The following is a 26815-nucleotide window of genomic DNA, read 5'->3' on the forward strand; positions in this document are numbered from 1 at the left end:
AATTAGAAGGAAAAAAATAGACCTTTAAGGGAATAATTGAGCCTGCTGGGCAAGCCATTACAATCCTTACTCTCCGTCAGTTCTCCTTGGTTATGACTCCTTTATTGCATTAAAGGTGAGATGAATTTTAAAAGAAAAGACTCATAAATTTTTTTTCTAATTAAAGAAAAAGGTTGTTAAAAATAGATGCATGCAACAAAAGAGGTCATGGAGCCTCCCCGAACCCAACCCACCTAGTCTTGTCTTAACTACACATTCCTCTTCAGCTACCTGAGAGGGTCAGGAGGGATGTATGTTAACAGACACACACACACACACACACACACACACACACACACACACACGTACATGTATACATCCCAGACCACAAATGACATTCAGGTGGTGTTGGTTTTATGGGCAATACTACACCCTTCAGACATGAATAGCTGATTTAATACTGGCCCAGAGCTGACAGATCTTGAAAAATGCCTATTACATCCTTTGGAAGAGTTCTATAAACAAGTGTTGTGGTTACCAGCAGAATGAAATCTCAGTCTGAAACTGAGACTTTGAAAGTAATTCACTTGGACAAGTCTTCCCCAACCAAGTGCAAACAAGAGTCCCGATGACCCTAAAACTATTAATGGAGTCTTTTTTCCCTCACAATCTCCTGTTTTATTGAAGCCCCGGTCAGCGAGGCCTTAAAGTTTGTTTCTACATCATTGCTTCCCAGGTACAGATGTTCTTCCAACTGATGGTAAGCCAGGCCAAGTATATAGGATCTCTTTGCCTTTCTGAGGGTGGAATAAAAAGTATTAACTCTCAAAGAGAGCTTGATAAATATTAGTGCCGGCACTGCTTGTCTGGGAAGCATGAAGGAACAGGTCAGCTTCTATAGAGCCAAGAAGAAAAACCCAGATCAGACAGAGTGAATGAGGTGAGGAGTAGGTGAATAAAGGAGAAACATTAAGGTCTAATAACAGACTATGAGCAGGACATGCCTCAGTGAAGGACTAGGGACAAGAAAAGAACTCCAGTCAGTTTGTCCCTGGAGAAGAAAAAAACTGTTCCAGAGAGAGTTCTGGGAGTAGGAAATGAGGTCATTAATGCCAAGAATATAATGGGGCATCTTAGTTGTGCTTTTTTGGAATTTGGGGAAATTAAAGGAGAAGAATAGGCTTCATATGTGAACAAAAAGCTTAAAAAAAAAAAAAGAGCTTCATCCTGGGGTGGTATTGGAACTAGGAAATGAAAATGGAAAGGCTGTGAAATTCTGCTTCACGTTAAGCTTTATCAGGAATGAGACTGTGCCCTCTGTGTGTATTTTCTGTTGAGATTTCTGATCAGTGAAAACTGTTATACAGCCATTACTGACCAGTGGGTGTTTGCTGTCCCGGAAGTGCCTGGAAGAGTGAGGATTGAGAGCATCAAGACTGAACACTTAAGGTTAGGTCTTTAGGAAAATGTCCCATTTGTGTAGCTCAGGTGTGCGCGCGCACACACACACGCGCGCGTGGGATTTCGCTGTTGGGAGTTTCTCCCTGTAGGCCCTGCTTAGCCGTTAGTGGCCTAGAAACCAAATCTGGATGTGCTGTATGCACATTTCGCATCACAGAAGATACTGGCGAGCACTATTCAAACCTTAGCCTTGTTGCAACAGACCTGCTCCACCATGCATGTCACTTTCAGGTAAGGACTCCTGCCTCTACGTAAGTGTGGAATATCCAGATTCCCTTTTCTAATTTTAAGATTTGAGACTGGTGATGGAGGGGGAAAAAAAGACCATTTGGATCACAAGGCTGTTAGTGCAGACAAGTGCTAGAATCATTTTGAAAATTTGAAGAATGAGAAATCCACACGTAGTGATTTAGGGAGGCTGCTGGTCCTACATTTGCCATTCTTCGTCTTGCCCTGGAGATTGATTTAGGCCAGAGTATCTGCTTGGATCTGTCACTTCTCCAGGAGTCTGGGACTATCGGGGACTATTGTTTGGAAGCTCAGTTCTGAGGAGGAGTTCAAATGATAAAACCTGTATGTTCAGTTTCTGTTATAGCCTCATAAGGAAAAAAAATTTTTGACTAAAGCGTAGCTCCTAGGCACTCAGGCAAATGAGGAAAAAGTACATAAATTGTGAGCTGATTAATTCATAGTTAATACTTTTTAGAGGATGCCAGTGGAAGCTCTTGCCTTTACCTTGCCTAAAATTAGATAGATCATTGCAGAGAGATTGAAAATTTATACCGTATTAATCAGTGTTCCCTTCATTCTTTCTAAATTTGATGCAGATTTCAAAGGATTGTTTAGGAGCAGGCCTACTTGAGGACCAGATCAAATCAAAACTCACCAAGAATGTCCTATGACTTCTAGATTAAATTACCTGGTCTGCTTTTCCTCCTAGTTCTCTGTGCTGGGTTACGATCTTGGATTTTATCTCCCCACTTTTAAACATCCTAGTAGAATGAGGACTATGATACAATTTTTTTAAGCATAGACCTGAAATAAACATGGAAGGCCCATGTCTTAGATGCGACGTGATAAGAATGAACTTTAACATTGGAAAGGTAGATGTTTCTTTACAGGGTCAAATTACCATTACTACTATTATTATTATTATCATTAATAATATTATTTGGCTTTGATAATGTAAACTAATGCAAATAAGCGAAATAAGTGAGATACAGAGAATTACTTTTTAATAACTTATAAATTTAGATTTAATTATTTTCAGAATCACTGATTCACTAGTTCTGGAACTTTTCAGTGATAACAGTAGGAGGATAGCTAGTACAATAATTAAATGAAAAAGAGTCCTTTTAAGACACAGGTAAGGGGCGCCTGGGTGGCTCAATCAGTTGAGCATCCGACTTCAGCTCAAGTGATGATCTCGCGGTTTGTGAGTTCGAGCCCTGCGTCGGGCTCTGTGCTGACAGCTCAGAGCCTGGAACCTGCTCCAGATTCTGTGTCCCCCTCTCTCTCCACCCCACCCCTGCTTGTGCTCTGTCTCTCTCTGTCTTTCAAAAATGAATAAACATAAAAAAATTTTTAAAAAAAGACACAGGTAAAATAGCAGTGCAATGCAATTACAACTACAAATATTACAGTATATTTAAGAGCCTAAACAAATTGAACACACACACATCAAAAATAGATTTTGAGTTAAGGTTTCAGTTACTGTTGCTTATTAAGTGCATAAATATGTATTGAGCCCTTTATAAACAATCAGGTTTAATGCTCACAACTACCCAGGGAGGTATTATTATTTCCATATGATGAATGAGGAAAATAAGATTTGAAGTTGAAGTAACTTTTCCAAGATAATGTCGCAAATAGGTGGCAGTAGCAGGATTCAAATCTGGATCTGACTCTACAGATTTTTTTTTTTTACCAATGTAATAAAATTTCTCCAATGTTACTTCTTTTTTAAAAAAATCTTAATACCAGAGGCAGGGTGGGGGGGGGGGGGATGCGGAGGGCGCCTGGGTGTCTCAGTTGGTTAAGTGTTCGACTTCAGCTCAGGTCATGATCTTGTATTTTGTGAGTTCAAGTGCCGCGTCGGGCTCTGTGTTGACAGCTCAGAGCCTGGAGCCTGCTTTGGATTCTGTGTCTCCTCCTCTGTCTGTCCCTCCCATGCTCATCCTGTCTCTCTCTCAATAATAAATAAACATTAAAAAAAATTTTTTTTTTTAATCTTGATATCAGGGCGCCTGGGTGGCTCAGTCGATTGGGCGTCCGACTTCAGCCCAGGTCATGATCTTACGGCTCTTCGGTGTGAGCCCTGCGTCAGGCTCTGTGCTGACAGCTCAGAGCCTGGAGCCTGCTTCGGATTCTGTGTCTCCCTCTCTCTCTGCACCCTTCCTGCTTGCACTCTGTCTCTCTCTCTCTCAAAAATAAATAAACGTTAGAAAAAGAATTTTTTTTAAATCTTATTACCAACAAGAAAATAAATGTGCATATCAGTTATAAAACATAATAATACAACAGCTGTTAATCCAAAACCCAGCTGAAGAACTGGAATATTACCTTTCCTGTTAAAGCTACCCAGCTGAGTTCTTCCCCAGCTTGTCTCCCTGCCTTGCTCCAGAGGCAATCACCATCCTGAATGTTGAATCTAGCATTCCCTTCCCATCTTGTGAATTACTTTTACCACATAAGCATTTTATTCTCAGTCCTGATAATGCATTCAACATTGTTGCGGAGATTTATCCATGTTGTTGCACAAAGCTATAGCTCACTTCTTTTCATTGCTGTATGTCATTCACTGTGAAAATATGCCAGTGTAAAAGATCTATTCTCAAGGTACCTGGGTGGCTCAGTCGGTTAAGCATCTGGCTGTTGACTTCTGCTCAGGTCATGTTCTCACAGTTTGTGGTTTCAAACCCCACGTTGGGCTCTGTGCTGACAGTGCAGAACCTGCTTGGGATTCTCTGTTTCTCCCTCTCTCTCTGCCCCTCCCCCACTCACCTGCCCTATCTCTCTGTCTCTCTCAAAATAAATAAACTTTAAATAAAATTTTTTTAAATAAATAAAAGACCTATTCTCCACTTGATGAACATTGGGATTATTTCCAGTCTTTCCTAATATAATGTTACTGCTAACATTTTTGAGTTATACCAGAGTTTCTCTAGGATACATATCTCAGAGCAGAATTGCTGGATCATAGCATAGTTAATGTTCACTTTTAAAATAAATGTAAAATTGCTTTTATAAGGAGTTGTGCCAATAGACACGTCCACAGCACCATTCCACATCCTCGGCAACAATTGACATTGCCAGACTTTAAAAATTTTTTTTGTTGTTTATTCATTTTTGAAAGACAGAGACAGAGCATGAGCAGGGGTGGGGCAGAGAGAGAGGGGGACACAGAATCCAAAGCAGGCTCCAGGCTCTGAGCTGTCGGCACAGGCCCGATGTGGGGCTCAAACCCACGAACCATGAGATCATGACCTGAGCCGAAGTCGGACACTTAAGCGACTGAGCCACCCAGGCGCCCCAGACATTGCCAGACTTTTTAATTGTAAATCCAGTGTATGTAAAATGTCAGCTAATTATGGTATCAATTTGCACGTCGATTAGTAATTAAGCATTTTGCAGTTTGCTTATTCACTGCTGTTTTCCATGCTTGATCATCCCTTCTAGTTTTATTAATTTCTACTCTTTTATTTATTAATTCCTTTGTTATGTTTTCTTTGAGTTTATTCTTTTGTTATTTTTCTAAGCTGGGCGCTCTCATTTCAGCCTTTCTTCTTTGCTTGTATGAACAATTAAGCTTATACATGTCATCGAATACTGGTTGCCATTATATCCCACAAGTTTTCAATATGCAGTACTTTCGTGATCATTCAGTATTTCAGATTTTTCAGTATGATTTCTTCTTGAATCATGTGATACTTAGTACCTTTATAAATTGAGTTAAAACATTTGACATGCATACTGCCATGATTTAATTCCATTTCAGTCAGAGAATACAACTGTATAACAAGACCCAAGACAGTAGCATGATACGATGGCAGTTATTTTGCTCATGGATCTAGAAGTCGACAGACTCAAAAAGACGGTTCTTCCTCAGGGTTTCTAGGGCAGTCGCAGTCAAATGGTAGTAAGGGTTGGGGTCTCTCAAAGGGTTCTCCCATTCACAGGTCTGGTGCCTCGGTTGGGAAATCTCAAACAGCCGTGGGCTAAAATGGAGTTCCTCCGACATCGGCCTCTCTCTCTTGCCTTTCCAGTTCTTTCTGCCCATCAGGGACTCAGGATATCCAAACATCTCTCAAGAAAAACTGGCTGAAGCCACATGACCTTTTCTAAACCATTTTAGAAGTAAATCAGAATTGCTTGTACCGCCCTCTTGTCATTGAAGGTCACAGGACCACTTGGGTTCAAGCAGAGGGAACATTGACTCTACTTTTTGAGGAGAAGATTGCAAAAGATTTTCTGCACATGTTTTAAGGCCACCACAGTGGTCAGTTTGATAGCACTTTGAAATTTGTTAAGATTTGCTCATTGGCTTAGTTTACGGTCAATGGTTGTTTTGTTTGTGTGGTCTTAGTATTACAGTGTAGAGAATATATGTGTTCTAATCAATGGATTCAGAAATCTACACATGATTATTAAAATGTTTCTATTCTACTTTTTCTTTCTTTTGTCTGCTCAACCTATCCAAAATTATGAGAAGTCTCTAGAAATCACCCACCATGATATTTGTCAACTTCTCCAATTCTACCAATTTTTGCTTTGTAGATTTTGAGGTTATTTTATTCAGGACACACAGCTTCAGAATCATTTTATTTTAGTCATTAAATGAACTTTTTTAGTGTTGGGTAGCAGCTCTCTTCACACTTAGAGTTCTTTTTGAATTGTAGACTTTTATTTCTGTCTATGTAGCTACCCTAATTTTCTTTTGCTTAATATTTGCCCTGTGTATCTTTTCATATCTTAGTGGTTTTGACGTAGCTCAAGTTAATACATAGCTGGATTTTTATTTTTATCTTCGTTTATATTTTTATTGGAGACCAACATGATCTCTCAGGTTTGGCTTTTCAGTGGCAACTTGAGACCATTATTATTATTATTATTATTACTCATAAATGCTGATCTATTTGGACATTTATGTGCATTTTTAATTTGACCTACTCTCTCCTATATCTTTGTCTTCTGCCTTTCTTACTTCAAAAATTTTAAATCTCTTTGTTTTCTTATTCCACATTTTCCCCCTACTAACTATTTCAGTTCTTTTAAAGATGATTCTTCAGGGGCACCTCGGTGGCTCAGTTGGTTGAGCATCCAACTGGCTCAGGTCATGATCTCACAGTTCATGAGTTCAAGCCCTACATTGGGCTCTGTGCTGACAGCTCAGAGCCTGGAGCCTGCTCCAGATTCTGTGTCTCCCTCTTTCTCTGCCCCTCCCCTGCTCGTGCTCTGTCTCTCTCTCTGTCTCTCTCTGTCTGTCTCTCTCTCTCTCTCTCTCGAAAAAAAAATAAATAAATAAACATAAAAAAATTTAAAGATGATTCTTGAAATCTTGCTATGCATATTCAATAAACAAATACAAGCACCTTAGAATACTTTAATTATTTATTCCTGACTGTTATCCCTATAATTGTCTTTTTAAGCCCCCCAAATCAGACATTATTATTATTATTATTATTATTATTTCTATTATCTGCAGTTTTTTTCAGCTTACCTGCATTTTACCAGTTTCTTTGCTCTCCATTCTCTCTTGACTCTCAACCTTTGAGATCATTTTTCCTTTTAAATATATCCTTCAAGATTTCCATTAGTAAAGTTGTATTGATTAGCAACTCCCTCTATTCTTAGTTATCTGAAACTGGCTTTCACATTCATTCTTCAGACTTCTTACACCCACCTTCTTACAGACTTCCTGGACACCCTCCTCCCCACCCCCAACTTGAAGATATTCCCAAGTTCTCTGGCTTGTGTTTTGCTGTTGTAAAGTATGCCATCAATTTAACTGTCATTTTCCTCAGGTAATCTTTTCTCACCAGTGCTTTTAAGATTTCTTTTTTTCTTTCTGAAGTATTCTGTAGGTTCACTAAATGGCGCCTAGGTGTGGATTTCTTTGTATTTATTTTGCCTGGTATACTCGGCTTCCTGTACTTGTGGATTTATATCTTTCTTTGGTTCTGAAAAATCCTCAGCCACTACGAAAGTCTTTATATTAGCTTCTTCTAGAACACCAAATTGTTTATACTTGATCTTATCATTCAATAGTCCATGTTATGCTAAACCCTCTTTCATATATATATTTTAATAAGCTTTATATTTTCCAGAAGATATAGGTTCACAGCAAAATTGAGAGGAAGGTACAGAGTTTTCTCATTTAACCCCAACCCCTCCAACATATTTGTTTGTTTCCCTTTTATATCCAAGCTGTTTTATATTCCAGAAAAGGCAAAACTGCATGGACAGTAAAAAGGTTAGTGGTTGCCAGGGGTTAGGAGGGAGGGAAGAATGAATATTAGGTGAAGAACAGAGGACTTAAAAAAAATTTTTTATGTTTATTTTTGAGAGACAGAGAAAGACAGAGAATGAGAGGGGGAGGGGCAGAGAGAGAGAGAGGGAGACACAGAACCTGAAGCAGGCTCCAGGCTCTGAGCCGTCAGCACAGAGCCCGATTCAGGGCCCGAACTTGTCAACCATGAGATCATGACCTGAGCCGAAGTCAGAATGAGCCACCCAGACACCCTGAAGAACAGAGGATTTTTAAGGCAGTGAAACTACTCTGTATAATACTGTCATGGTAAATATGTGCCATGATACATTTGTCCAAACACAGAGAATGTATAAGAAGAGTGAAGCCTCATGTAAACTATGGACACTGAGTGATTATGATGTGTCAGTGTAGGTTCATCCATGGTAGCAAGTGTACCACTCTGGCGGAGGGTGTTGATAATGCAAGAGGTTATGCTGGTTGGAGGCGACAGAAGGTGAAAGAAGAACATGCAACAAAATATCCTGTTCAATTATTGAATGTTACGGGAAATAAAATGTTTACCTAAGAGAACTCTGCAAATGTAGAATATTATTACATCCCAGACAGACTACATAATGACTTCGATGTAGTGGGGTGTGGTGCAAGAAAACAAGGCAGCCAGCACGTGTGTTTGTCACTTTTTATTAGTTTTGGTAGTTGTCCCAAACGTGTGTCCCTGCAAGGAAAGGCTTGGATCCAGAGTGTTCTAAGAGTAATATGTTGGGACGGTGGCTGAGTATTCTTTTCTAATAATTACGATTGGTTTCTTCAAAGAGAGATTAAATGCATGGAAGTTGGAAAGCCACTCTTAGTGAAAAGTGTGAAAGAAATCACACAAATGGCAATACCAACCTTCCATCTTGAAAGTCCGGGGGAGATGATTACAATCCAAATATAAATGGCAAATCAGAGCAGTGACACAGGAGAAAAAGAGTTCATTTTTAAGAAAGTCATTTGAGTGAAGGCCCTTGCTGCATGGTCCAAATTTCATAAGCAAGTGTAGACACAACACCACATACCTTTTGAGGCCTCAGTGACAGTAGGGGAGGCTTGTCCAGAAAGGAGAAGAGCTTAACTTACGGATTTCTGAAAAGCGTGGTTCTGGCACGCACTTAGGAAACCCGAGAAACTGGCCCTTGAGGGGAAAGGGTTCTACCCTGTGGCAGGTACAGTCCTGGGATTTGCAATAGCACACTCAATGGACCACAGTTTGCTATTCTGAATTGCTGTGAGTCATGGTAACCTACAGAACAGATGCTTTTTCCTTTCCAACATTTTGTGTTTAATTAGTAGCGTTTTTAAATGCTGGATGTGTTTAGAACCTCACACAAGGAAGTGAAAATGAACATAAATACAGTGTTACACCGTAGTTCAAGACAAACTAGAACCTAAAGCTGGGGGGACCTGAGAGAACTTCTGGCGCAATCCCTTCATTTTACAGTTGAGTAAAGGGGAGACCTGAAATAGTGCTCCCCACTCACATAGTTTGACTTTAAAGCCCTGGTCATAATCGTCATTGCAAAGAGAACCAGATTCAAGTTCTTGCTTCCCTAATTATTAGAAGTATGAAATCAAGCGAGCTATGTAACCTCTCTAAGTTGACTTCCTTATCTGTAATAATAATGTGTACCTCCAAATTATATTGTATCTAAAACTTAAAATCCTGAGTTAAATGATCCAGCATCCTTGTTCTGTCATGTAAATTATACCTATTTTTATTTATAGATAATTAATATGTAGTATATTATATATCATATATTTTGTGATATTTTAAATAAACTAAGCATAAAGAGATATTATTATGTGAGCAACTCAAGGCCATGGATAGTATCTATGACCAGGTTAGGAACATGATTTATATCAGATCTCTTCCCTAGTCTACACATGCATAGACCTTAGGATCCTCACGGATTCATTTTTTTAAATTTAGATCTGGAGAACTCAGTCCTGAAATTAAGTAGGCTTTTCTGATTTTTTTTTTTTTGCCTTTTATATGTTTTGTCAGCTTACCCCAAAAATGGCAATAATCAGTACAGAAGTAGTTTGTTCAACAATAAAACATTTGTATTAGAGACATCCAATCTAGTCTATTCTCTCCCAACAAGTCTTCAAACATCACTCTTCCCCCATTCATGAGTCTTATTGCCAGGTCTCCTTTTAAAAATGTATAATTTGTTCCCTTGCAATTCCCCCCAAAATGCATCTTAATTCAACTGAATCCATATCAGATAATTGACTGAATCGGTTATGCATGGAAAGCCAAGCTTGACGACAAACTGCAGCCCCATTCTCCTGTCGGCTATTAAAGTAAGTTAATGATCTGGAGCTGTGTAGGGGTTTCCAGAAATAACACTGTAATGACCAACATGCTGTAGTTAGCAGCTAAGGAAAAGAACCGTTTATTTTTTTCAGGCATTGCTCAAACCCATGCCATAGTATAACTATTGTAGGACCCAGTCTACTGTGAAGAAACAGCAACACATGACAACTCACATGAACGCAAAGCATCTCCTTAGTGGAAACAAACTCATCAGTGATTTCACTCAACTTTTCAAAACTATGGCTGAGAATCTTCTTTGAGCGCATGCTTTAGAATGACATCTGGATATGGATTTAAAAGTCAAAGTAGGAGGAACCACATAAATGGCTCCTTTACTATTTAAAATTTTAATTTTGAGTATAGTTGATACACAATATTACATTGGTTTTAGGTGCACAACATAATGATTCAACTTCTCTCTATCTTACGCTATGCTCACCACAAGCGTAGCTACGACGTGTCACCATACAATGCTAGTACAATATCATATTGACTGTATTCCCTTTTATTCCCATGACTTCCTCATTTTGTAACTGGAAGCCTGTGTCTCCCTTTCCCCTTCACCCGTTTTACACATTCCCCACCCCCTCCCTCTGACAACCATCCGTTTGTTTTCTGTATTTATAGGTCTGCTTGTTTGTTTGTTTTGTTTTTTTTAGATTCGATGTATGAGTGCAATCATAGGGTATTCTCTTTCTCTGACTTATTTTACTTAGCATAATGCCCTTTAGGTCCATTCATGGCAAGATCTCATCCTTTTTTTATGGCTGCTCGATACACTATTATATATTTTATACACACACATACACACACCTGCCCCATACCTTCTTTATCCATTCATCTATTGATGGACATTTAGGTTGCTTCCATATCTTGGCTATTATAAATAATGCTGCAGTAAACACTGAGGTGCATATATTGTGTTAAGTTGGTATTTTGTTCTCTTTGGGTAAATACCCAGTAGTGATATTACTGAATTATATGGTATTTCTGGGTTTTTTTTTTCAAAGGAACTTCCATACTGTTTTCCACAGTGGCTGTACCAATTTGCATTCCCACTAACAATTCGTGACAGTTCTTTTTTCGTCACATCCTCGTCAACACTTGTTATTTCTTGTCTTTTTGATTTTAGCCATTCTGACAGGTGTGAGATGATATCTCATGGTGTTTTTGATTTGCGTTTCCCCAATGATTAGTGATGTGGAGCATCTTTTCATGTGTTTGTTGGCCATCTGTATGTCTTCTTTGGAAAAGTGTCTATTCAGATCCTTGCCCATTTTTTTTTTTTTTTTTTGCCCATTTTTTAATCAGATTGTTTGGAGGTGTTTTGGTGTTGAATTGTGTAAGTTCTTTATATATTTTGGATATTAGCTCCTTACTAGATATATCGTTTGTAAATACCTTCTTCCATTCAGTAGGTTGCCTCTTTATTTCATTGATGGTTTCCTTCACTGTGCAAAAGCTTTTTATTTTGATGTCGTCCCACTAGCTTATTTTTGCTTTTGTTTCCCTTGCCTTGGTAGGCTCATGTAGAAAACTGTTGCTAACACTAATGTCAGAAATTACTGCCTGTGTTCTAGGATTATGTGTTCAGGTTTCACATTAGGTCTTTAGTCTATTTTGAGCTTATTTTTGTCTATGGTGTTAGAAAGTGGTCCAGTTTCATTCTCTTGCATGTAGTTGTCCAACTTTCCCACCACCATTTATTGGAAAGACTGTCTTTTCCTCATTGTGTATTCTTGCTCCTTTGTCATAGATTAATTGACCATATAAGTGTGGGTTTATTTCTGGGTTCTCTCTTCTATTCCATTGGTCTGTGTTTATTTTTTTGCTGGTCCCATGCTGTTTGATCACTACATCTTTGTAGTACATCTTAAAATCTGGGATTGTGATACCTTCAACTTTGTTCTTCTTTCTCAAGATTGCTTTGGTTTTTCGGGGTCTTTTATGGTTCCACACAAATTTTAGTATTATTTGTTCTAGTTTTGTGAAAAGCGCTGTTGGTAGTTTGATAGGGATTGCATTAAATCTGTAGAGTGCTTTGGGTAGTATGGACATTTTAACAATATTAATTCTTCCAATCCATAGCCTGGAATATCTTTCCAATAAATGGTTCCTTTGAACAAGATGGTAGAGATCAATACTAAAAATAGTTTTTTGCCCACAAAGCTAAAAGCTAAAATGACCATACTGGTGTTGTACTTAGTTCCAGAAAAGTTCTTGGATGTCCCAAGATTTTTTTTATTAGTAGATACATACGTACACACACACACACACACACACACACACACACACACACACTGCACTTAGAGAGAAGTTGAAAGTCAAAAAGTTTCTCAAAAATTCAATGCCCCTAGGTCTCCATCTGGTACCCTGACCCTGACCCTGCTACCTTTTTTACAGAGGCTTTGATGGAGTCTCATTCTATGCAAGACAGCTCTATGTGATGTTAGGGCAGATAGAAAAATCAAATAAGACAGCTAGAATATTTGAGTAAGACATGAAACCTATAATTAAAAATAAAGCAAAATATCTCAGACATTAAATGACCTTGTTTTGCAAATTGATTTTGTGTCAGCATTTCTGGCTTCAAATTGTATAGAGGAAACTACTTAAGTAAACGCCTAGTTAATAATTGAAAAAAACAAATAAGTAAGACCTTTGAATTCTGTTTGAATCTTGTTAATTTTTCTGAGTATCATAAATAAACAAGCTTAAAAGGCAGATGAGAAACTAGTAAAAATATGTTTATAATAAATTACAAATGGTTAATGTTCCTAATATATAAGTAATATTTTTAAATCAGTAACAAAAGACAAAATGTTTCATCGAACAAGAAAGAACTATAGGACTAAATAGGCAATTTTAAAAAATACAACTAGTTAATAAATATGAAAATATTCAACCAGTGTAACAAAAGGACCAGAAACAAAAGAATAGATGCTGTATGATTTCACTTGCGCTTTTTTGTTTGTTTTTTGTTTTGTTTTGTTTTGTTTTGCTTTGTTTTGTTTTGTTGAGAGACAGAGAGAGCAAGCAGGGAAGGGGCAGAGAGACAGGGAGAGAGAGAATCCCAAACAGCCTCCACACTGTCAGCGCAGAGCCTGATGTGGGGCTCAAGTTTACCAACTGTGAGATAATGACCTGAGCTGAAACCAAGAACTAGACGCTTAAACTACTGAGCCACCCGGGTACCCCTGTGTGATTTCACTTACATAAGGTACTTGGAATAGTCCAGTTGCTAGAGACAGCAAGTAGAACCCTGTCCCAAAGGGCTGGGGGTGGGGGAGCAGACCGGGGACTTGTTGTTAAAGAAATACAAAGTTTCAGTTGGAGAAGATGAGAAAATTCTGGAGAGGGATAGTGGTGATAGTTACACAACATTAATGGACGTAATGCGGCTAAACTATACATTTAATAATGGCTAAAGTGGTATATTTTACTACAGTAAAGCAAATTCAGCCAGTTTAGTATGCAAAAAAATGTAGACTTAAACAGTAATGAGATAATACTTTTTGCTCATTAACATAGCAGTAGGAATGGAAATTATAATGCTGGCAATACTTAAGTGGAGAGAAATGGGAACATTCAAACACTGGTAAAATGTAAGATAGGCACAAAGTTTCTGGATGACAGTTTAGAAATATGTATCAAATGTCCCAATACCCTGCAGCCTCTTAGTTCAAAGTACATAAGTGAATTTTCTTAAAGAAATTATCATTCTTGCTCTTTTGAAATTTCTTATACAAGAATGTGCAGCAAATAAAATGCTGAAACATTTATTTGCTTATTTTATTTTTTTATATTATTTTATTTTATTATTATTTTTTTTTTACATTTATTTATTTTTGGGAGACAGAGAGACAGAGCACAAGTTGGGAGGGGCAGAGAGAGAAGGAGACAGAATCCAAAGCAGGCTCCAGGTTCTGAGCTGTCAGCACAGAGCTCAATGCCAGGCTTGAACCCGCAAACTACAAGATCATGGCCTGAGCTGGAGTCGGACACTTAACTGACTGAGCCATCCAGGTGCCCCTAGTTTTTATTTGAGAGAGATAGAGAGAGAGAGAGAGCAAGCAGGGGGAGAGGGACAGAGAGAGAGAGAGAGAGAGAGAGAGAGAATCTTAACCAGGCTACACACTCAGTGCAGAGACCAACATGGGGCTTGATCCCACAACCCTGGGATCATGACCTCATGAGTCAGATGCTCAACCAACTGAGCCACCCAGGCACCCCAACATTGATTAATTGATTTATGGAGAAACCCATAAGATAGAATATGAAGCAACTATATTTTTTTTTTAATTTTTTTTCAACGTTTTTTATTTATTTTTGGGACAGAGAGAGACAGAGCATGAACGGGGGAGGGGCAGAGAGAGAGGGAGACACAGAATCGGAAACAGGCTCCAGGCTCCGAGCCATCAGCCCAGAGCCTGACGCGGGGCTCGAACTCACGGACCGCGAGATCGTGACCTGGCTGAAGTCGGACGCTTAACCGACTGCGCCACCCAGGCGCCCCTGAAGCAACTATAAAAAGTCACATTCTTCAGGTATAGTAAATGAAATAAAATAGTACAAAACAATAAAACCATGATCCCAATTTTATACAACAAAATATCTGTACTTAAAAACCTGACTGGGAGGATAGACATAAAAATGAAATACAGATGTCTGCAATTATCTCTGGTAGTGCAATTATGAGGAGGTTAACTTTTTTCTTTATACTTTTCCATGTTTTCTAACCTTTCTAGCAATGGATATTTTATAATCGTAAAATTTAAATAATAAGAAAGCAAAGGATTAAATATTATTAGCACACACAAAATAATGTCCATCCTGAGCTTTCAATGAATTATTTGCCTCCAGCCCCCAAACACTATTAAATGTCCGAATAGACAAAGAATCAAAGGACGCCATTAAAATTGGCTAATTCAGGGGCACCAGGGTGGGTCAGTCTGTTAAGCATCCAACTCTTGATTTTGGCTCAGGTCCAAATCTCAGGGTTTCCTGAGTTCGAGCCCCTCTCTGGCTCTCTCAAAATAAATAGATATTAAAAAATTAAAATAAAATTGGCTAATTTGATGGAAAAGTAGCCCAGTTTCTTTCATGGAGGCAATTTCTACTTTTTTTTTTTTTTTAAATACTAATTTTTTGAGAGAGAGAGAGAGACAGAGTGTGAGTCGGGGAGGGGCAGAGAGAGAGGGACACACAGAATCCGAAGCAGGCTCCAGGCTCTGAGTTGTCCACATAGAGCCCCACGTGGGGCTCCAACTCATGAACCGTGAGATCGTGACCTGAGCCCAAGTCAGTTACTTAACCGACTGAGCCACCCAGGCGCCCTGGCAATTTCTATTTTGTATTAGCTTGATCTTTGTGTCTTCAGAGCACACACGAAAGAATCAGAGCAGTCATTGGCGAAGACCAAATGGAAGTTGGGAGGGGCAAGAGCTCTGACTTGGTGCCAGTACCCTCTGGGCTCCCTCCTTCCCTGCATGCTGAGCCCCGAGGCCTTGGGCTAATCGTGTGTGTACCTGAGCTGCTAAATGAAATTGTCTTTAAGAGGAAACTCTACCGTAAATATTGTAATTATCTCAAGAAAGAGTGTCCGTTGATTTATCAGATCAGGATTGAGATTTCAGTATATTCAGACCCTCCACTGAACTATTACAGAACTGTATCTGTACCTACTTTGCACCTAAGAGTTTGCTCCTCCAAGCCCTCTCTGCATGTTCTTTTGTTGTTGTTATTTACTGAACAACATTTAATGAATGAATGAATTTAATGAACAACGATTATGGAGACATAATCGACATATAACATTAATTTCAGAGTTGAAATATTATATATATATATATATTATTACAAATTATTATATATATTATATTATAAGTTATTACATATATTATTCTAAATACATTATTATCAAAATTATGTTATTATTATAATATAAATTTATATTATTACATATAAATATTATATATACATGTATATATATGTATATATTGCAAAATGATCACCACAGTAAATCTAGTTCAAATTGGTCACCACACATAGTTACAAACTGTTTTTTCTTGTGATGAGAACTTTTCAGATCTACTCTCTTAACAGTTTACAGATACCTAGTACAGTGGCTTCAGTCGTCATGCTGTATACTCCATCCCCAGGATGTATTGATTCATGTTCATTTTTGCTTCACCAGCACACTGCCTTTTCCGAGGTCTAATAAATAATTGTTGGATGATGAAAGTACTATGCCAGGCTGGTTCATATGGGATTTAAGTGATTATCTCAAAAGTAGATTTATCTTACATTTATGCATGAACAAGGAACTCCCCGCTCCTCTAAAAATATCACTGGTAGACTAGGTCACCTTCCCCATATTTTAAACTTTTAAGTTGTTCAGAAGACATAATCGAAAAAGGTCTGACTGAATAAGAGAGCTACTCTAAATAAAATTTAAAGGGGGTGAATCTATTTCACTGACTAGCCCTCTCTTTTCCTCTTCTTTCCCCACCTGATACCTCCAGCATTGGGGTTTTAAACATTTTTTTTTTTTAATTAAAAAAATTTTTTTAATCTTGGTTTATCTTTGAGAGAGGAGGAGAGACCGAGCACGAGCAGGGGAGAGGCAGAGAGAGGGAGACTACCTGAGAGAGAGAGAGAGAGAGACAGAATCTGAAGCAGGCTCCAGGCTCCGAGCTGACCCAGGGCTCGAACTCATGAACTGTGAGATCATGACCTGAGCCAAAGTCGGACGCTTAACTGACTGAGCCACCGAGTTGCCCCTTACACACTTCTGAAAAGGTTAAATACCAGGGTGGACAGTGGGGGAAGAACCCAGACTTGGCCATGGAAACTTAAACATAAGTGCGTATTTTAAGGACAATCATTAAATTTCAAATTTAATTATTTCTCTTTTTAAAAAAATTTTTTTTATTAGTTTTCTTTATTTTTGAGAGGCAGAGAGAGACAGAGCGCATGTGGGGGAGGGGCAGAGAGAGAGGGAGACACAGAATCAGAAGCAGACTCCAGGCTCTGAGCTGTCAGCACACAGCCCTACGCAGGGCTCAAACTCACGAACCCCGTGAGATCAAGACCTGAGCCAAAGTCGGCCGCTCAACCAAATGAGCCACCCAGGCGCCCCTTTAGTTATTTCTCTTAATCGAATACTGTTTAAAAATTATTTCCAAAACTTTCTATTATTTGTCATATTTCCTTTGAACATTACAAATAATTTCTTTCCACACTGATTTCACAATGCCCCATTGAACACAAATTATATTACAACATTTTCCAAACTCAGGCAGCTTTGAGTTCCTGTGGGAGAGAAATACATTTCCAAAGACACTGCTTGCTTCATATCACTAGAGCAGAGGTTTAAACCAGTTGCCCTGGAGCTAAATGAAGCTCAAAGTTGCAATTACTTGGAATTAGTTTAGATTTTTAAGTAGTTGCCAGCATCTAAAAATTGGGAGGCTTGAAATAAAATTATAGAAAGCTAGGAGGCTCTTGAAAAATCTTTAAACCCAGAACCATGGGGTAGTTGTGTTAACACAGGCCAACAATCAAGTGAGCCTGAGTGATCCTGCCCCCTTGGGGAGAGCTGGGTTCCCCAGGTCTCCCCACCCCACTGTGGCTTGCTTTCCTCACCAGTGTTATCTGCCTGAGTGTCTGTAGACATTTGAGTTTTTTTTAAAAAAATGCATTATACTGGCAGAAAATGCTAGAGGATGTCCTTGGGCAGTATCAATGGTATCTAATCTTAATCATTAATATAGAGTAGGAGCCAGAGTCACTTAGCTTTCTGTCATTTAGGATGTGATTTTTCTTGCCTTGATAACACACAGTGGAATGTGAAAACATCCACACGATAGGATATCCCAGTGAACAGCTTCCATGAACCTGATGACCAAACTCAGAACACGGCAGCAAGTAAACAACACAGGCCCTTGTTCTTGTGTCGAATTGCGGCAACAAAACCTGGTGTAATTTGTGATGGTTTTTTCTTGTCATGGGTTGAAGGGGTTTGGGAGGACAATAGACTGCTGGTGGGGAAATGGGCCATTTAATCCCTGCCTCTCAGAGTCCAGTGTTTCAATACCCAATGTCAGTTAACACAACTTAGCCAACAAGCCTAGTCTACTGTCATCTGCCTACAACAGAAGAAATGAAACGTGGGGTGATGGGGAAGGAGTCGACACTATCCCGGGGACCCTCTTTCATCTGGTAAAGCACCGCTGTTTGTTGATAGTCTTAATGACTTTTCCACTCCTTCCTTCCCCTGCTTTGTAGAGGTGCCTTAGATTCATCAAGGTTAAAGTCAAGATCTCATTTTGTTTTGTTTTAGTCTTCTCCTGGATGACTATTTAAATAGAAACCTCATGTTTCTGTTTGATGTGCCCCCTTAGTAATAGTAATAATAATGACTAACATCACCAAGTGCTTATTATGTGCTGAGCACTTAGGTGCATTACCCTATTCGATCCTCATTAAAAACCTCAGAAGATAGGCACTAGTTCAACCTCCTTTCTTAAAGATGAAGATACTGAAGTTTGAGAGGCAATATAATGTATTCCTCACTTGGCTATTAAGTGGCCCAACCAGAAAAGTCCTGCTTTCAGCCACTGTTGTACAGGTTAAGCAGCCTTCAAAATGTAGCACATCCATTTCTATCAAGAGTAAGAATTAAAACGATGAAAAGTGGGATTTGGCTCAGGACATAGGCTGTGGATAAACCAAAGAATGGAAGAAGGTGAAGAGATTCAGGGAAGGCCACATGCAAAACAAAACAATACCTCACCAAGGATAATGTTTTTGGAGTTATTAGTATTATTAGATGATGAGAAATCCATGTTGCAGGAACCTCTAGAGAAATGTGATGAAATTAGAGAAGATCCAGAGAAGGCATCATCAATAATCAAGGAGAAAGGAATGGAGTTTGAGCAAGAAGAGGTGAAAAGATTAGCATGTTTTATTCTCAAATACTTAGTGGGGGTGGTTGTATAGGGATTGCACAAACTCCTAGACACCTAATTAAATTGAATGTAACTTCACCCAACTACTAGTAAACATTAAGAAATTATTCTGAGAGCTAATATGCTTTGGGGGGGATGCTTAGAATATCTGTATTTTTAGAGTTTGGATTTTTAATAAATAAGGGAAATTAGTATGTTTAGGAGGTGTATTCCTATTTTCTAAGTTTAAAGTACACACTACTGCCTGAGTGGTCTTTTCAAAATTGCAGATCTGGCCAGGGGATGCCCTCATCCATTAAAATGGCTTCTCACTATCAATAACTGGAAAGGATAAAACAATCCTTAACACAGTCACGCAGGGAATTGAAAAGTTCTTGCCCTTACTTTTCCAGCCTCCCCTGGAATCACACTCCACCTTGCTGGCAACTGTGGGCATTTTGATGGCTCCCCCAGCATCCAAACTTCAGAGGGCAGCTCTTCTTGCCTTCTTGGACTCTACTTTCTGGACATTCACAGCACCTCTTTTTCACATGCCCCCGTGTTGCTTCCCCACCAGATGTAAACTCTGAGCAGGCAGAGGTGGGCAGACCCTTGCCTACTTTGGTGTCCCCAGCAGTTGTTAAGTAGGTAAAAGCCCTAGAAATATCTGTTGAATAGAAACCCAAACCTGCAAGGCCACTCTCCAGAGCCAGCATTCTGATTTGAGTACATTAGAGAGCCAGTGGTAGAAATAGCATTTTTATTGCTTTTTAAAAAACTGGAGTGAAAAAGTGTCTTCTGTATGTCTTCTGTATTTTAAACCATAATTAAGACAGACTAGTCTCCCATTTGCATTTAACCCTATTTAAAGAGACCTTCCCACAACCCCTCTCTCCCCTCCTTTATGTATCTCCATCCAAGACACTATTAAATATTTCATTTATTTGCTTCATTTATTGTGCATCTTCCCCACTAGGAAGTAAATTTAGTAGGGAAGAGAAGTTTCTCTTTTTTGCTCACTGCCATAGTTCCAGAACCTGGAACAATGTTTGGTACATAATAAATGTTCTTGATGTATTTGTTGAATGAATGAGTTTAATAGTTTTCTTTGACCAGAGGTAATAGACAGAAAGCACCAATTAGCCCCAAAGTAATGCAACCCCAGTCTGAATTTTTAAATATCTTTCAGAGGTTGTATTCACTTGTGATCTTTAAAAATGAGGCTTTCCATTATATCAGGGCCCTCATATTACAGTGTATCAGAATCACCGAAGGATTTGTAAAAGTGCAGATTATCACCATCGGAAATTATTCTCTGGTGGGGCTCCTGGGTGGCCCAGTTGGTTGAACGCCAACCTCAGCTCGGGTCACGATCTCACAGTTCATGAGTTCGAGCCATGCGTCAGGGTCCGTGCTGACAGCTCAGAGGCTGGAGCCTGCTTCAGATTGTGTCTTCCTCTCTCTGTGTGCCTCCCCAATCATGCTCTCTCTCTCTCAAAAATAAATAAATATTTTTTTAAAATGATTCTCTGGTATATTCGACTGGTCCTACCAGTTAGTTACAGGAGGTGCACTGGGTTGAGGCCCAAGGTCCATAGTTTGGAAGACACTGTGTACACAATAGACTCAACACGTGCTGAGTAAAAACCCAATCCCTCTGTAGAGCGGTGATAATTACTTACACTTGTCCTGTACCCCTGCAAGCTTTCGCAATGAATGATGACTGTCCAAGGGACAGGTATTCTTCTTCCCATTCTAGATTCATCCCTACCTCCCTGATTCCCCTCCTTTGTGCAAATTTAGGCGGTTCCCGCATAATGTAAGGCAGAATCATAGAGACAATTTTAAGTGTGCAAAGCCAACAAGAAAAAGAGGGAAAGTGCGCGATATCGCAGAGTCCAGCTCACGCTTCCCCCCCCCCCCCCCGCAAGTAATTGCCTCGAGGCTACAGCCTTTGCCTTCACCCCGGAGGCCCACAATTGAACAGTTCGGGAAGCTTCCCCCTGCAGACGTGGAGGCCAGAGGAAAACATTCCAGCCCCGGGCCGTGGAGGCGCGGGGGCGGGGCCGAGGGGGCGGGGTCAGGGGACGGCCAGAGGCTGTGGCTGGCTCTCCTGCTGCCTGGAGGAGGTGACGGGCGGAGCAACAAGGGGCGGGGTCTGGGGCGGGGCCTCGGACCTGAGGACCGTCAGAAGCTGCGGCCCACTACTTAGGAGGCGCGGAGGAGGCCACGCTGCCCAGCCTAGACCCTCCCCTCGGGGGCGGGCCCTGCGGGAGGGCGCGGCCGGAGAGGCGCGCGGGAGGCAGAGCGCTCCAGCAGCTGGAGCGAAGGCGCTTAGCTCCTGACCCGGCCATGGCCGAAGTTCTCCTCAACAGGAGCAACCGCTCCCGTGCTTCTTGCCCCTCTCCCTGAGCTCTCTCTCCCTTTGACCTCTGGAAAACGCCGAGTTCTTTCTGGGGCCGTGGCGAGGGGTGCGGAGCGGCGAGCAAGGATGCGCTAAGAACCGCCAGCGCGCGTGTCTCGGGTGCCGCCGTGGGTGCAGGCGCGGGAGTTGAGCTGCCTCGACTTCCCCACCGCGCTCCCGCAACCCCCCGCCGCTGTTGATGTGCAGGGAGAAGCCGGACATCATGATCCTAACACGTAAGCTAGACTTGTGCCTTGCCGTCGGGCCAGCTGCGGGAGCCAGCTGCGGAGGGGACTCGCCGCGGAGGAAATGTCACCCCGCCTTGTCAAGTCGGTGCCTGTCGTTCTGTGCTTTTAAACGGCTTTCCGAGGAAGCTCGGGACCGAGTCGCCCAAATTTCTCGGAGTGGAGGAGGTGGAGTGTGGGAAAAACGAGCGTCATGGTTTGGGGAGGGAGGTCTTAATTTCGGGTAATGACTCCTGGCAACTCACTGCTACGGGGTCACGGGACGGCGCGCCCGGTGGGCTCCTGGAAGGGCTGGGGGCCGGGGGCAACCGCGACTAATGAACTGAAGCCCACGCTAACTTCCCGCTGGGGCTGCGGGTGCACACCCGGAGGGGGCACACGGAGGGCCGGCTGCCAGCCCGCCCGCGCCGGCGGCCCTGCTCTAAGTCCCAGGCGAAGGGCTCTGGTTCCCAGAGGCGCTGCGCGACCGCCTTTCCGGGGACGTTCGGGGCTCCGTGACTACAGCCCTTCACTATGCAAGTCCGAAATCGGTGTGGACTCCCTGAGAGTTTATTATCTGGGCATGTTCAGGCCGCAGTGACCCTTGAAAATGGTTGTTTTTTTTAACTGCTTGAAAGTAAATTGAGGAAAAATTATCGTTCTAATTTCAAACGGTTTTTGCTCAAATATTTTCAATGCTGGAAAGTAATTCAGACTTAGAAAGGGTTTTGGTGGCTGCTGGCCCCTGGAGAGGGTTGCAAGCCCCTTGGCTTACGTGTGAGGGGCGCCTGCTGGGAAGGTTGCCGGGTGCCTTCACGTGCTGGGGCGTTGAATCGGGTTTCCTAAAATGCGGGGTGGAGATGCCCACGCCCTTGTCTCCGGAGGAGGCGCCAGCGCGGGGCGAGTCCCTGGGCCGGCGAGAGGAAGGAAGGAAGGAAGCACGCCCGACTTTTTGCGTAGCGAAGTCACGGCCTTTGGGAACGCTGCCCCACGCTGCCTCTGTGTCCCTGTCCCCATCTCCGACGTCACCGGCTGAGACTTTGATCCTTCCGAAGGAGTTTCTCCCCTGGCCACAGCAAATTGGCCCTGCCACGTGTAATTTGCAGATTATGCAAATCCGCTCATTTTTCCAGCGTACATCCCCTGTTGCGTGCGAGGGGAATCAAAACAGACCAGGGTGAGCCTGGCGAAGTAGGAACCCTAGGTCCGCAGCCTGCTCGCTGGGCGCATCTGGGAAGTGTTGAGACCTCTCTGCACCTCCTTCGTCTGCATCTCAGGGGTAATAACTGTATTTACCACGCGAGAAGGTTGTGGGGATCAAATAAGCTAATACAAGCGTTTAGTACCGTGCCTGGTATTGATGGTTCACAAATACCCAATTTGTGCTGATCACTGTGGAAGGAAACGCCTGCATATAGTTATTAATCTGCACCTCGGCGAAGAAAACCTTGCCTCACCCTAGTGTTGAGTGAGCCTTTTTACACCCAACATAGCAAAGGGTTCATTCTCAGGATTCGGAAGCTCTTTCGGCCCTCGTTGGTGCGGTGGAGCAAAGCAGCCTAGGCACAGCCCTCCACTACAGAAAGATTCGTGAGAGTGGCATGTATGACGCATTTGGGTAGAAAAAAATCACAGCTCTGGTGAAGGTAGAATACTGAGTCTCAGATTACATTTTTTTTTTCCAAACTCTGTTTGCCGAAGGGATGAGGGAAAATAATAGCCCAGCAGAACTCTGAATGTAAATCTATCAGCAGCTCCAAGAGGTTGACTAATTCGGCATCCATCTGGACTGCAGGCTGGTCCTCCACAGAGATAATTTGCAGACCATAAGTGTGGAATTAATGGAGGCACCCAGTGCCATCTTGGCTTGCAGACTGCAGCAGATGGCCAGAAGGGTGCCCTGAAAGTCAACAGCCCCCCTAATAGAAGAACTGAAGTCCTGGGGAATGAGTGTCAAATAGCTAGCAGATGTGCGTTCAGAAGTTATTTCAAGACATTTTCTGAGAAAATGTTGGCAATTGCATGTATTAACTTTTTATTGTGGCACGCCAGATTTACAGCGTGGCCCGAGCCTGGCTGCATATTTTTTTCATTAGCACTACTGTTCAGTGTTTAAAATGAAGCACAGCAGACGGACTTTCTCTCCCAGCTGCTCTAAAAGTTTGCTTTTGACCAAAAGAATAAAAATTAAAAAAGAGATTTTATTTTACTTCTAGCTGAGTGACACCTTACACACCAAGCTGGCCACAAACTCAAGAACAGGGACTGACTTTGTTTCCTGACTCCACAGGATCAAAATAAGTAGCTTCCCACTTGAATCTTTCCCTAGAGTGGATGAGAAATATGGTTTCAGTGACTTAATCTGTGACTTTAACTTACCAATTTTAGATCTTATGAGAAACACCACTTACTCCTTCAGAGTGAAAAGGTCGAACAGTTAAGCAATTGACTATGGCCAATTGAAGGCAGTGTTCCAGGTTTTCATCCATTAGGTCAGCCAGAGGATTTTCCTAGACTTGTGGAGGGAAGGTGAGAGGCCAATTGCCCTTTAACCTAAAGCCTTTTTTTGTTTCTTATTTTGTTATTGTTCAATACTATAGTTCAAAGAACTAAGCAAAATTTAAGGGTGTTTTTCCATTAAAAAGGGATATTTGGTTGCTTTTGGAAAATATACCAGATTAATAGGAAAACATGTTACGATTAAACGAGTTATGACTGTAAAGTGAGTGAAAAAATGTATGTAGTACTTAAACTCTTAACCAGCATGGGGCTTAGAGGGGATATGGGAGGCCGCATGAAGATGCCCTCCAGTCAGAGTCTTGGTGGGATTCCAAGAGGTGGTTCGAAATACAAAAATAAGTACTTGACTTTCCCTTGGTGTCCCTGTGGAGATTTTAAGCCATGATGCAATGTTAACATGAGAGTGGTTATTTTTATGACCGAGGCAGGTAAATATGCTATTTGAAAATATTCAGGAAAGGGCGATTTGGTCCAGAAGAATGGGGGCATCCAAAGTACAGTGGGTGAAGTGAATCGTGCATTTTTGAAGAGAGCCTTGTGCTGGACAGGATGGTCCAGTATTGTAAACACGAGTTTCTCATGCTTAACTCTCCTTCCTAGCAACAGGAAGACGGAAATGAGGCCATGCAAAAAAAAAAAAAAAAAAAAGCCCCTGAAGGGCTCCAGACAATACTTGACCCACCCTAGCATTTTCCCTGTACAGCCAGAAGACTTGCAAAAGTAAAAATAACTTCAGATGTTTCCCCTTCCTCTCTGGATATTGCCAGATCACTAAAGACCGAATTCTTAGAGCTTTAGAACACCATAGTCAAACCTGGCCCCGATGTGTAATGGACATCAAGGCTCACGTCATGCCAAGCCTGTTCTCAAAATTATAAAGCAGACCTGGGGAGAAAGGTGATCTTGATTTTTTGTTCGCATAGTTCAGTGATTAGAAGTCTAAGAGTTGGGATCCAGTAGAGGAGAGAATTTAATTTCTAAACGTGGTGATTCCTGAGTTTCATCGAGTGCTCATTTTAACAGGATTTGTCCTTAAACTCTGGAGTTGTGGGGATACCATGCAAAGGAATGATGTGCATGGCATTTAGGACCTCAAAAGTGGTTAGGACCTAGCAAGTAGTTCCTTGCTGTGGTTATCAGGGGGAACTAATGCCCAACCATAAAGCGTTAACATCCAAACACCGTGTCCTCAAAAAGCGCAGTCCCCAGTTCCTCTTGTGAAATTAAGAGGAAAATGCTTTTCTGGAGCGGTGTTCACAATTGTCCTTCTATCAGGAATTCCGAGACTTGTGGGTCATTCCTCTTTTAAGAAAGACAGTGCTGTAAGATTAAAATTTGCTTTATGGGAGTGGGTTGCTGGTAGGAGTGCAATCAGTGGTGTTTTCTTTCAACCTCAAATTAGTCAGAAATCTAATTAATGGAAAGGGGGGAAGATTCCCAGCCGAGAAGGGCTCTTCCTGTCTGTCTGCCCTTTTCCTTGTGCGATCCTGTGTTGTTGTTAAGGATTATCATGATCAATGATAAGGAGTAGGGAGTGGTCCTGCTGGGGATTCTTTAATTAGGTCTACTCTGTTTTAACATTTTTTTCACTATACCTTCCTTGCTGTGGTGCACGGGAAGAAAGGCTTGCGTGTATATTAGTGTGTATAGTCTTATCGTCTCTCACAGGGAATAGTCACCCTTCTCTAGTATGAACGCTCCTTTTTAATTTTTGTAAAAAACCCACAGACTTTTGACAGGAGAGTAATAATATTATAGAAGCTAAAATTTCTCACGTACTTTGCCCTTATTGCACGTTTAACCTTCACCTCGGCGTTTCCAGAAAGACCCATGTGATTATTCCCCTTTTACAGATGAGGAATCCGAGGCTCGGGAGAGTTCCATTCCTTGCGGAAGGTCACTGGCTATACGTGGCAGAGCTAGGATTCCAACCAGGTGTGCATGGCTGTCACGTGCAATTTAGGGAGATAGGCTTGGCTTGAGTTGATTCAGTTTAGGAAACAGTATTTGGTGGCTGTGTAGAGCCTTGCAGTTACTTTGCAGTGTCCTAAGGGACTCACATAGGGCTGTAATCTTAGGGTCCAAAGCTGACAAATTAGTGGTTTCTGTGTTCCCCCCTCTGGGGCGCAGTGAATGGAGACTTGAGCCTTTGTCTTTAACATTTGGGGAAGGAATCTGGGATTCCATTTTCTAGCTTCCATGGACTATAGTGAATAATGCTCTCTTCAGGGAAAGTATTTTAAAATAATATTTCTAAGGGAAAATTCTCTTCCAGATGTCAGTGAAAACATTTGAGCAGCATCTTGAAAATGACTGCCTATTAAGAGATAATGTTGTTGGAAATGTCCTTGCTAGCATTAAAGCGGGAATTGAGGGAATTGATTTCTCTTAGGCATTCATCCTTGTTTTGTTTTTGTTTTTGTTTTT

General features: G+C 41.3%; 1 protein-coding gene across 10 annotated transcripts in view; it reads left to right on the top strand.

The window, feature by feature from the left end:
• Positions 1 to 26815, top strand: part of DLC1 (DLC1 Rho GTPase activating protein) — a 564853-nt gene that overhangs the window by 495889 nt on the left and 42149 nt on the right. The window contains exon 1 of one of the 10 annotated variants that reach the window (XM_058720131.1): positions 21514 to 21880. The exons of 8 other annotated variants lie outside the window; for them this stretch is intronic. In XM_058720131.1, the coding sequence (XP_058576114.1) occupies positions 21844 to 21880 (37 nt within the window). In that variant the 5' untranslated portion in view covers positions 21514 to 21843. Of the gene's footprint in view, positions 1 to 21513; positions 21881 to 21956; positions 22058 to 26815 lie in introns of those variants that run through there. One more of the 10 variants, XM_058720133.1, reaches the window with a different exon arrangement.

Source organism: Neofelis nebulosa, chromosome 3, assembly GCF_028018385.1.
Source record: "Neofelis nebulosa isolate mNeoNeb1 chromosome 3, mNeoNeb1.pri, whole genome shotgun sequence".
Taxonomy (NCBI): Eukaryota; Metazoa; Chordata; class Mammalia; order Carnivora; family Felidae; genus Neofelis; species Neofelis nebulosa.